Source organism: Bactrocera neohumeralis, chromosome 2 (assembly GCF_024586455.1).
Source record: "Bactrocera neohumeralis isolate Rockhampton chromosome 2, APGP_CSIRO_Bneo_wtdbg2-racon-allhic-juicebox.fasta_v2, whole genome shotgun sequence".
NCBI lineage: Eukaryota > Metazoa > Arthropoda > Insecta > Diptera > Tephritidae > Bactrocera > Bactrocera neohumeralis.
In genome coordinates, this window is record NC_065919.1 from 66,552,289 (window position 1) to 66,565,375 (window position 13,087).

At 41.2% G+C, this 13,087-nt stretch overlaps 1 protein-coding gene across 2 annotated transcripts in view; it reads left to right on the forward strand.

Annotated features, from left to right (window-relative positions):
• LOC126766487 (dedicator of cytokinesis protein 3) overlaps positions 1–13,087 on the forward strand; it is a 97,285-nt gene that overhangs the window by 75,851 nt on the left and 8,347 nt on the right. The window contains exons 4-13 of one of the 2 annotated variants that reach the window (XM_050484264.1): positions 3,309–3,429; positions 3,506–3,749; positions 3,849–4,069; positions 5,241–6,753; positions 6,848–7,668; positions 7,732–7,841; positions 9,651–9,668; positions 10,109–10,315; positions 12,589–12,763; positions 12,824–13,045. In XM_050484264.1, coding sequence (XP_050340221.1) covers positions 3,309–3,429; positions 3,506–3,749; positions 3,849–4,069; positions 5,241–6,753; positions 6,848–7,668; positions 7,732–7,841; positions 9,651–9,668; positions 10,109–10,315; positions 12,589–12,763; positions 12,824–13,045 — 3,652 coding nt within the window. The remainder of the gene's footprint in view (positions 1–3,308; positions 3,430–3,505; positions 3,750–3,848; positions 4,070–5,240; positions 6,754–6,847; positions 7,669–7,731; positions 7,842–9,650; positions 9,669–10,108; positions 10,316–12,588; positions 12,764–12,823; positions 13,046–13,087) is intronic. The other variant, XM_050484268.1, reaches the window with a different exon arrangement.

A 13,087-nucleotide genomic window follows, 5' to 3' on the forward strand; every position in this document is an offset into this window, starting at 1 on the left:
GAAATTAGTGACTGAAAATTTTCTTTTTTTTTGTATTTTCAGTAAAAAATGACTCTAATTTGTTTAAAGCCGTATAGTGCTCATCAGTTGTAGTGTCATTTGTTTGCAAATATAAACTCAATGTTCGGAAAGCATTTGGAGGCTGCTGAATAGTTTCTTCTACCGATCCCTCGCCGTCACTCTCCGTTCCGCTTAATATTGGATCATCTAATTCAGGGCAGTAATTCTCAACAATATCAGCATCTGTAGGAAAGCCAGTTGTGCAAAGGTCATTATCTACTGCAATATAATCCTGAAGAGTAGCACTGCAAGTTATTTTGTTTGCTTTTAACCATGCTTCGTAATCAGCTTCAATTACATTTCGATATTCATCAGTAGTACTTAAAAACTCAGAGGTATGTCATCTTCCTCTTCCCATTCAGAGTATTGACCAAATCCAGCTTTTTTGAAGCAATTCGCTATGGTTTGATTTTTGACGTCAATATCCCAAGCTTTTGTTACATGATTGATGCAATCCGTAAGTGTAATATCTTGTTTTTCGTTTGCCTCTATACGCTTTAGTGCTTCTTTTACTATTCTGGTACGATAAAAAACTTTCAAGTTTTGAATTACTCCCTGATCCAGCGGCTGTAATTTAGAGGTCATATTCGGTGGAAAAAATGCCAGTTCAATGGCTTTCAGTTTGCTTTGTACGTCTTTAGAATGTGCTGGGCAATTATCAATAAACAATAAAATTTTTCGGCCAGTACTTTGAAAGCGCTTATCCAAATTTAGAGCCCATTCTTCAAAAATTAAGCCAATCATCCAGGCCTTGGAGTTATAGACCAGGATACTGCGAGTTGTAGAATGAGAGAAAAGCACATTACTTCGAGTTATAGAAGTCATAATTATGTATTTTCGTTCGAGTTATGGAGAACTTCGAGTTATGGAAGTTCGAGTTACGGAAGGAAATTTATATGTTAATTACTCTCTTAATGCTACTGCCAACCCATTTAGTTCGAGTTAGAGAAAATTCGAGTTAAAGAAGTTCGAGTTATGGAAGTTCGACTGTACTATATTAGAGGTTGTTCTTTTTTCTATAAATATCCGTCAATGTAGAAGTGCTCTTATTGAACTTCGTGAGAATGTTATCTTGATCGTAACTAAACATATTAGAAATATATCCAGATCTTTCCATATACTAAATCAAAGAAATTTCGTCTTTTCAACTAACTTTATATCGCATATATTTATCATCGCTTAATTTATCTGAATGAAATTAAGTGAACTTCTTTTTTTAAGTGTCATACACTTAAATCAAATTTGAACCGGCTTTCTTAGTTTGATGCAAGCTTTTTGATTTTCGGCGGCTTTTGGGAACCCGCAATGAGTCTATTGACCCAATATATAAAAATCTGCAGATTATTGAGCATAACTATCTCAATGTCGTCGCCTACAGCTCATCGTTACTTCACCTGCGGTAGTCGCCGTTGCCAACAGGAAAAGGATCATAAATCTTCCGTAGAACCTTTCTCATGAAAGCTCATAACGTCGACTCATCAGATATGTTGTCATCGACCATGCCTCTGCATCATTTAGCAAGACGAGAATGATGAGTGTATTGTAGAATTTGGTCCTTGTTCGTCGAGAGGGGATTTTACTTCTTAATTGCTTACTCAGTCCGAAGTAGCATCTGTTGGCAAGAGTTATTCTGCGTTGGATTTCCACTGCGACATTAGTTCCAAGATAGACGAAATTATCTACGCCTTCGAAGTTATGACTGTGAATAGTAACGTGGAAGCGACGACTGTTTGTTTGATGGCAGATATTGAAATTTCGTCTTGTCCTCGTTCACAGGCAGACCCATTTGCTTTGCTTCCTTATCCAGTTTGGAGAAAGAAGAAGCGCAGGTGTTGAGGCCAATGGTATCAATATCTATACATATATATTACTCCTGTCGGCCAGCTTGTCAAGCTCCTTCATACTCACGCATTTCGGCCTATCTCCTTTTCTGTCTGCAAATGCGTCTCGTTTCCCTCCTCAACTTTCGGTATCTATCTCATCCCGCACGTGCTGTGGTCGATCGTAACGTTGGGAGGTAGGCAGTATGTTTTCTCTTCTTTTGCTTTTTCCGAAAACTAATAGTTTCGGTTGCAGCTGTACCTAAGGAATTTGAAATGCCGTCCCACTGTTCCATTATACCGAGTTCTTGACGAGTGCTCTCAGAAAGCAGGAGTGCAAGTCGTGTAGAAAATCGTTCGGCTATCTGTTGTGATTGGAGCTTCTCGACATCGAACCTTCCTTGTGTTTGTTGACGTGCGTTTTTGCTGCACAGAGGCGGGTGCATATCTTGACTGCAAAAAGATAGTGGTCTGAGTCGATGTTAGTGCCTCGGAGCGTACGCACGTCTAAAGCACTAGAGACGTGTCTTCCGTCTATCACAATATAATCGATCTGATTGTTGGCTTTTCGATCCGGATACAGCCAGGTAGCTTGGTGAATTTTTCTATGCCGGAATCTAGTACTACAGATAACCATATTTCGGACCCCGGCAACATTTTTACCGAAGTCGATCAGCCCATTTGGGGATATTTCCTCGTGGAAGCTGAATTTACCGACTGTTGGCCTTCCTTGCCCACCCTGGCGTTAAAGTCGCCAAACACGATTTTGACATCGTGGCAGGGTCAGCTCTCATAGGTGCGTTCCAAGTGCTCATAGAAGGCATCCTTGGTTACATCGTCCTTCTCTTCCGTCGGGGCGTGGGCGCAAATCAGTGATATGTTGAAAAACTTCGTTTTGATGCGGATTGTGGCTAGACGAATTTGTGCTCCTTTATATTGCCACTGTAGTAAATGCCACAAGAACCTACTCGTCTCAGTCCTTCTCCCGATCCATCGCATTTTTTGGACGGGTGTGATGTCAGCCTTTATTCTAACGGGGACATCAAGCCAGCTGGGCAACGGCATCTTCCCAATTAAGGGTCCGGACATTCCAGGTGCATGTCCTTAAATCGTTATCTTTAATTCGTTTGCCATGATCGTCATCAAAAAGGGGGATTCTCCTCCGGGGCTTGTTGTTTCGTTTCATTGGGGACGTTTTCTACGTGGTGGCTCCCAAACTAAGCGCACAAGCCTGTGGAGGGGATGTTCACTTTAGCTCGCTAAAAGGGCTGATTTCCATTTTTCGGAGGTTTTTTTTGAAACAGTGACGTTTTCCACAAATTCTTATAGTCGTCTTAATTTTATTGTTTCGAACCTTTCCATTCATTTGTTGCTAAAATAAAAAATATTGCAGAGAAATAACTACAAAAAAACTTTTTTCTCTTGCAGAAAGCTCGGCTTGGATCAAGTGCCACGTATCGGTCCACTAGCTGTAGATCCGCACAACATCGGCATTGTAGGTTTGTACAATGTGCATGTATCTAGCGCAGACAATGCCAAAGCATCTTCGGTAAGACGGACTTAATGGAAAAAAATTAACAACAACATATTAAATATATTTTCCTTTCATCCAACTTCACCTACAGAGCCGAGGCACGTTGCGTCGCAAAGTTCAACGGAAAATTCTCACACACCATTTATACTTTTGTATGCGTGATTTCGGCCACCGTATCGGCGGCGATGATGCTGAGGTATATTTCTACCTATACGATGCCAATCCGATGCGCATGCGTGCGTTGTCCGAGCGATTTCTGGTTAAGATCTCCAAAGACGGTTTCTCAAATTACATAGAAAAATTGCATAGCAATTGTACGGTGTTCACGGATTTGGGTAGGTCTTCAAAAAATTAATGTTATGCAAATGGGAACACTGCTAGAACTACTTGTACGTATAAAAATTCTTAACCATTTTGCATGTATTTTCTTCCAGGTGCTGTCGATTTAAATGAAGACCTACATTTAGTGGCTGTGGTAATGCGCGTGGGCAAAATTAATCCTTCGGAAACGGGCAAAAAGGTGGAAAAGAATAATAGCCTCTGTTGCACGGGTCCAACCTATCGTCGGCCATTTGGTGTGGGTGTTTTGCCGCTAAACGATATTACACAATATGATAGCTCAATTGAGTCGGAGGAGAAAGAGTATAACTTTAAGGTGGGTCAATAAAAATATGAATAGCAAAATATGATAATTATAGTAATAATATATATAGGACTTTTGTACCAGCATAGTGTTAGAGATATTCATAGAATCTAGCAATTCTTAGCTAAAAGTAGAAAATTGCCTGTACTGAAAATCATCAGCAATTTGTGCCTATTAAGTCTGGGAAATTCATGTTTTTGATCCAAAAATAAAAAATAACGGGTCTATGGTATATTAAAGCTCAAAAATTCGGTATAGTGCCGAGTTCCCCATATGACGCGGACCTCTTAGAAAGCTTAGAATTTTTCAATACAAATAAACAGGTCTGTTACCTGATTTTCTCGAATTCTGCATGATCCGGTGTTGCAAAGCCGGCGTATGTTTGAGGAAACCATAAAACAAGTACCAAAGTATGGCTATTCCGTATATACGACGACGATCCGATGAGTACTTAGTCTCAACTAGTCTCTTTTCAGTTCGATACACTTGACTCAGCGGCGCTCCAAATACTTTAAGCCATCTGAAAAATTGCCTGTACGGAGGTTTGCCAAGTACAGCGAAGGATCTAGAAGGGTTTGGGCAAGTAGAACCAGCTAATGTTTTAATAAAGGCGAAAAATGGGCCTCATCGCTGAACAAAATTTGGCTTGAAAACGTCGGATCTTCTTGGAACTTTTCAAGAGCCCATAGAGCGAAGCGATGTCGCTTGGGAAAATATAGCGGCTTCGGTTCTTGTACAAGATGTATTTTGTACGCTTTCAATTTTAGATCTCGCCCGAATCAATTATCAATTATCAATTACACTCTCAGCTACGGCTGCTATATTTTCTTCACTGCGTGCTGGACCTGGTCTATTAGGTCAAATATTATTTAATAATGAATGCATATATAGATGACGCCTTGTAAACCTTAGGCATTCTGGTGAATTCCACTATTTCGACTGTTCCCAAACTTTCTTTCTAAGATCCCAAATATCTCAACTATCTCAGAGTCTAGGTGATTATCGGACTACACTCGTATTATCTAAAAATTGTTTGTTGGTTTTCTTTTTGTTTCGTGAATACTTTATTATATTAGAGTTGATATATGGTACAGTATAAGATATTTAACTTCTTTTTTCGGCATTTATTATTTAAATGTTTTTTCTGATAACAATTTTTTTTTACCACGCTAAACCAATTTAGATTTACCAATGCGAAGAAAAAGACTTCCATCAACTACACGAATTAATTATTAAGAAATCCACTGGCAAATTCTCGCCAATAACCTCAGGCAATCAAAATACACAGGGTATCGTAGTTTCGTTGAAGCTATTGCACGGCGGACTCGGACAGGCGCGCCAAGAGCAACCGTTACTCTTTCAAGGCACGACAATCACACGAAAAATGGGCTTTCCCGATGTCATCATGCCCGGCGACGTGCGCAACGATCTCTTTATTACGCTGGAACGCGCCGAGTTCGAGCGTGGCGGCAAGAATACCGCAAAAAATATACTAACTACCGTGGTTGTGCTCGACACGGCTGGTAATATTTTAACGGAATGTTTGTGGGGCGCTTCGGGCATGGATTCGCAGAGCTACTACAAATCCATGATATTGTATCATCAGAACTCTCCCTGTTGGAATGAAATGTTGCGCCTGAGTGTGCCCATAGATAAGTTCTCCGCTGCGCATGTGCGTTTCGAGTTTCGTCATTGTTCTACACGCGATAAATCGGACCCGAAACTCTTCGGTTTCAGCTTTGCGCGTCTTATGGATCCCAGTGGTGCGACACTGACCGATGGCCAACACGAGTTGTACGTCTACAAGTGTGAAGATTTGGCCAAACTGCATGCCGGTAATTATCTAAAATTGCCAAGCAAACCGAAGGATCCGCACGCCAAAGTGGATTGCAGTTCCATATTCCATCGTAGTTCAAAGGAAGTTTTTGTCATTAAATCACTTTTATGTTCGACGAAACTCACGCAGAATGCCGATCTGCTGTCGCTACTGCAGTGGCGTACAAATCCCGAGACGATACAAGACTCACTTACGGGTGTGTTGCGTTTGAACGACGAGGAGCTGGTTAAATTCCTGCAAGATGTGCTCGATGCATTATTCGCCATGTTCTCCAATGAGGAAGGTAACAGCACTGAGCATTCGGGTCTGGTCTTTCATGTGCTCGTCAGCATTTTCAGCGTCTTGCAAAGCAATAAATTCCAACATTTTCGTCCCGTTATGAATGCTTACATTGAGAATCACTTCGCAGCCGCGCTCGTCTATAAGGGTTTGATAACTTCGGTTGAGCATATGGCTGTGTTTATGACCAAGGCTGAGCATCCAGATCCATTTCAGAAATGCTTCAGTTCGCTAGAGTACATCTTCAAATTGCTGATACAATCGCGCAAGCTGTTTGCCCGCGCTACCGGCGGCCAGTATGAGGACTCGTTCCGCAGAGATTTGCACTCGCTTTTTACGGCGCTCAACGGTATGTTGGCGGTGCCATCCTACGATGTAATCATACCCACACAAGAGGCGCTGCTGAACTCCACCGGCGTGGTGTTGGAGCAGTTGAAGGACACATTACCCGCGCCGGAGTTGGGTATGCTGGCACGCAATATGCTGGATGCCATACCCAGAGATGCGCCAGTACGTCTGGTGCAGGCCAAGCTGAATGCGGTTAAGGATCTGGTGTCTGGCGAGCTGTTTCACGAAGATGGTGAGTCGTGGATTTTCTTTGTATTAAAATAATTTTAGCTTTAATTTGTTCGGAACTTTTCAACTACTTTTCCACTGTCTTCCACTTCTTCTAGACTCACGCACTGTGGTGCTCTCTGTCGCCTGCAAACATTTGCGCATGCACCTTGGTCGCCGCGATGAGCTACGCCTGTGTGCCGAAATAATATCTGAAATTCTCAATCACCTCTACGATCTGCAGCGTCAGCAGCGCGAAAAAGTCACAAATACTTTGCAACATGATCTGGATTCGCTGTGTAAAAACATCCTCGGCATACTCATAAAAACCATAAGCATTATGATGGAAGGTGCCAACACTGTGCTGCCACAATTGGTCGCTTGTCTACTGGGTCTGTTGCAGCTCCTCGATGAGACACATTACAAACACTACTGGGACGAGTTGAGCCCCAATAAGGATCCACGTGATTTGAAAGATTTCCTCAGCAAGTCTTTATTGGTGTTTGAGGAACTGCTCTCGCAAGATTGGCAAGTGTTCCCTACCGATTGGCTGATCATGAAATTGGCTTGCAACGATGTTCTGCGTAAGGCTTTGGAGGAGTTCGCTAAACCATTGGTTTACCGTTTTCTCGGTCCACAATCCTTTGACTCACCACTTTGGTGGTCTTACTTCAGTTTGGCGGTAACATTTCTAACACAGCCCTCACTGCAATTGGAAAAATATCGCGAACCGAAACGTCGAAAGATTTTGAATACTCATGGTGACATGCGCGTGCTAATGGGCTTCCAGATACTAAGCATGTGGTCACAGTTGGGGGAGCAGAAATTACACTTTATACCCTCGATGGTTGGGCCGTTCTTGGAGGTCACGCTCGTGCCTGAGCAGGCACTGAGAAAAGCGACCCTCACGGTGTTCTACGACATGATGCAATGCGAACAAGTAAGAATTTGGTTCGTAGGGGAACAAAGCGTAAATATCACATTTGTATTTGATTTTTTTCAGAGCGCACGTGGTTCATTCCGCTTAGTGGAGAGTGAACTTATCGATAAGTTGGATCTGCTTATCAGCGAAAATAAAGGCGATGATGAGTATCGCGAACTTTTCAGCACAATGTAAGCTCTCTAAAAAGAAAATAACAGTTAAATGTTGGCTTCAACAAGCATCCGCTGTAGGCTGGAGTAAAAACGTAAAAGTTGTATACCCCACAGAGCCAAAGATGACAGTCTTATATATGTAACAGCGGAAGATTTTAATATGTTTGTATAGCAGCTATATGCTATAATAGTCCGATTTGAACAATGTATTCGTGTATTGTACTGTTGTCTTGGATAATAATAATTTCCGATCAAAACGAGGTTAGATGTGTACAGACTTGACCTTAATATTGTAGTGTCGATCTTGTTATAATTCCGACTGTCAATAACCCTAAGATTTTATGCGCGACACTCGACAGCTTATGCTTCTTCACTCCTCACAAGACCGCGATTATTGACAAAAGACAAAGAAACGTTATTGGTAACATACAAGTCAATCGGCCGACCGGTCTTTAAGTACGCCGCACCAGTATGATCGCTTCGATGCATTGAAACGCAGACGAGGAAGCTTCAGACATGTCAGAACACCGCACTCCTGACTATAACGGGATACCTCTTGATGTCTCCTACCGAACATTTGTACAGCGAGGCCTATATGCTCCCAGTTAAGGAGCATAATGAACTCCTCTCCAAGCAGTTTCTGCTGCGGTGTTTTCGTAGAAATCATCCCTACAGTCAGCTGCCTGACGCAGAACCGCCTCTTAGGAGCATCAAGAGGTGCTTTCTCAAGTACGTTGACGATGTAAGACATGCACTGACCGTCATTCACCGTGTAGCCATAAACACCTTCACCGACTCCCTTGGAGTCAAACCACCAACCATTGTAGATAACGAGTTCGAGTTACTGCAAGTTGTTCGAGTTGTAGCAAGTTAAAGTCATACTTATCCAGAATAGACGCCGGCATATCAACTATACTATATCCAGCACGCAACGAGTCCCCGCATGACTCTAACCATTTCTTCGCAAGCCCTAACATCTGACACCCCTCTCCCTATGGTCCGATCCCGTCGAAACAGCACGTTTCCTGGACCTACCATTGAATGACCTCGATGACAACTTACATAACTGAACTTTACCATCTGAACGGGGACTAAATAACCCTTATAACAACAACTACAGCAATAATAATTCGTTCCAAATTTCGTGAATATATCTCGTCAATTGAAAAAAAATCTGAACGATATTAGACTTTTATCTTAAAGTGGTCGAAATCGGAGCTTAATAGCGCAATATGCTTTTTTAACCATCTAACACCGAAATAAAGACTTGAGTGTCTAAGGCTAAATTTTTTTTCGACGTTTTTTTATAATCGTCTTCAAGTGAATAGTTGCCGTAGCACCCATATAGCTAATATAATGATTTTAGAACTTTTGAACTTTGGCTTATACCCTTCAGTGTGAGTGAAAGTTTAATGAATCACAATACGTTTTACAGACTTATTTCTCTCTCAGTATTTCACCTTAAAAAGTGCCAATTGCAGAACAACTTAATCATAAAAGCTCGGGGTTGAACTTTTTACATTATCAATATCGAGGATTCCGTGTATGACAAATCGCGTACAGGATATTTTTTGTGTTTTACTCCAGCATACACTGCGGTGTTAAACTTTTTATATCGATGCTTGTATGTGTATGTGTTTGTGTTTGTTTTTCAATTCTTCAGTTGTCTCTTTAAACCAAATTGTATATACGTATAAACATATGCCTATTTTATACTAATCATTATCATGTTAAATGTCTGTCCATCGCCTACAAATCGCCTATTAAAAAAAACATGTTAACTATGCATACAATTAATTAACTCAAAATGCAACCAACCAAACGAAGGGAACATCTAAGCTTGGTGTAAGTGAAAATTATCAACTCATATGCTGTCATCATTCTCTTTTGTTGTTGTAGTATAACTATTCTTTATGATTTGCTAACATTTCATTGTAAAATTCTATCATAAAATTATTTGAATTATTCTTAGAATTAATTTTTTTCAACACAACCAAACGAGCGATAGTAAAAATTAAATTATTTATTAAAATTTCAACTCAAAATTATGTTGCTAACGGCCAAATATAGCTGTATGTATGTGGCTTGCTGCTGCATTTGTCAGACACTAACTATATAACATTTTTATACATTTTAATATGAATTAATATGCTAACACTAAATTTTATTTTGTCGACTAACATTTTCGAATTTCACAAATATAAATTTTATGATTATTATTTAAATTAACTTAACCTCTATTTAACTCTAAAAAAAATAATGGTTTCCAAAATCACTCTATTTAGTTTGCTTGAGAAAGTGCAATCGGAGAATCCCAATTGGAAAGACTCGGGCATTGCTTTCATAGCATCTGTGACGCGTTTATTGGAACGTCTGTTGGATTATCGCAGCGTTATGCAGGGCGAGGAGAATCGTGACAAGCGCATGTCCTGCACAGTGAACTTATTGAATTTCTATAAAAATGAAATCAATCGCAAGGAAATGTATTTGCGGTGAGTAAAAGAAAGATTTAATTATACCACCACTCCACTCGTTGTTGTTATGCCATTTGATTGTACTGCAAGAGTTTGGAATAAATTTCAAAATTTAAAAGTGCTATTTTGGCTTGCACCACTCACAGAAACACATCGCGCGAAAATTTTTGTCCTGACTCTTTAGGTGCTCGGAGACAACTGACTAGGCGCTCGTTCGTTAGCTAGGGACGCCCTCTACCGAATCCAGACTGTGCGCTCCAAAATACAGTCGCGGCGAAAGAAAATCATTCCTATTACTTTCCGGACAAACCCTGTATGATCCCTTATATAATATCTTCTTTATACAATATACATTCTCCTCTATGCCATGTCAATCATCCAAGGCATTGAAAATTATTGACTTTTTTTTTGGTCAGTAAAAGTCTATAAGGTATTTATTGCGTAAAATCGAGTAAAACACTGATTTAGAAAATTTCCAAAAATTTGGTATCTGACAATCACTTGATATCCTCATCCTTCCGTCTGAAAATGAACGCAATTGACCACGCCTACTTCCCATATAATACTAATACAATCTTAAAGTTCATCAGATCCCTTCATTTTGCAATATAAATATGAAACAAGCACCAATGAGGCTACTAAAATAAACAATTCCCACGGCAGCCGGTTCTACGTTACCGGAATTGACTCGGATTTTATCCGTCCAAGGGCTGGCATTTCGATCGTCGGTAAGTAACATGTTAATACTGCCATCATTAGAACAGCATCCTACTGATCCGTGCTTGCATGGAGTCCAAACCGGGGCCGGAGGTATTTTTCTGCTGTGTATGCGCAATAAGGCTTCACCATAATTTACGCAATTCATGCAATGGTTGGAGCCATCTTAAGACCTGCTCAGGTCTTAAGACACATAGGTAGTGATCCACACGTTATGTGGCCCCTGCTGCCAACGCAATAATGCGACTCAACGGCTTGCAAGATGCACCCAATTCGCGGCCTAGTGGCCAACAAGGAACCTCTACGATTCCAAGGAGCTCAACTAGACAGCATAACTCCTATTCAGACCTTTGGCTCTCCTGCCTATCAAACGAACATAGGGGAATGGGGAGCTGGCGGATTAGATAGACGATTCGACATTCTGCACCATGAATGACGAAGCCCCACCAGAATTATGGGAGCTCACTTGACATCACAATAGCCAGTGATGGTCTTATAAACAGCATACCCTGGCGACCTATGCTAACTCCCGCATCAGACTATCTGCCCATATTCAAGTCCGCAAAGTGATCGTTGCTGCTACTGCTCGCTTCATTCGCGAACTACGATCCAATTTTGCAACTGAATCAGCAGTCTTAGCAAACGAGTGCGACTCCTTACGCCTGGTCGATCCTTGTAGCCCGCGCATTACGGATCTCAACTTGGAATTTCGACAACTGGTAAATCAAATAAGCAGACGAAATGGGTAGAGCACCTGAAGTCTCTCCGTCGGGGTGAATATTGTCAAATCTCTGTCCAATCCGAGGAGACATAACGATAACCGTGTCGAAATCCAATTCGACGATCATGCCTCCTCGGACCCGAAGAAGTGCGCGAGCTATATTAGCCGACAATTTATACTGCACCCTTCGGTGGATAAGGCGAAAAGATGTGTTACCCGACGATTGCACAAAATGCCAAAATACTGCGCAACTGTTGCTTTCACCGATAGGGAGGTTCTGAGTGTCATTAACAAATCAAAGGCATCCAAATTGCTTTGCTGTTTTTAAGTCACCTTAGAACTGTTTTCACCTCAACTTTGTCAAGTTGCGAAACGATAATGTCGCTACGATTGTTGATGCGGGTTCTTTATCCCTCGCAGCTTTGCTTTCAGCATTAAACCGTGTCGACATGTGTTCCCTCCAAAATTTTAATAGTACCCTCAGTGTCTGTTATCAGGTTAGCATTATTGTCTTTACAGAAGCTGGCTCCGGGCTTCAACCAATTTGTTTATTGCTTTAATGTCTAGTAAAATTTTCGAATCGATGTACTGCTGGCCAGCATCTTAAGCTTATAGCACTCACATATCACTTCCCTCCGCTTCTCGCGGTATCGTTCTTTCACAGCCTCCGTCACAACCGGCTGCAAGGTGGCTTTGTAATGGCACGGCAGTTATCATTATACCAAATACTTCTGCATCGTTTTCTACATGTACAATAATGTATAATTTCGAAAAATAATGAAATACAAATTCAAAGTCATTAAGTATGTGAAAATTCGTTTTACGAAATCATATTTGATTCTTTTTTTTTCAGATATATCTACAAACTGCACGACTTGCATTTGCAAGCCGAAAACTACACAGAGGCCGGCTACACGCTCAAACTCTATGCTAATATGCTCAGTTGGGATCGGGAATCGCTCTGCTTTGCGCCTTGTGATAACACTGGCCAGCCGGAGTGGCAGCGCAAGGAGCGGCTTTATCACGAGGTAAAATAGCCACTATAACCCTTTAATTTTTTACGTATATTAAACGCTTTTCTGCTACAGATTCTGAAATATTTCGATAAGGGCAAATGTTGGGAGAAAGGTATACCGTTATGCAAAGAATTGGCTGTGCTTTACGAGACACGCCGCTTCGACTACAATAGGCTCAGTGAAATACTTATTTTGGAGGCGAAATTCTTTCAAAATATCTTGACACAGTTGCGGCCGGAGCCGGAGTATTTCCGCGTTGGTTTCTATGGTTTGGGTTTTCCGCTATTCGTGCGGGTAGGTCCCCCCTCTTTTGTGTTTTATTAATTATACTATACA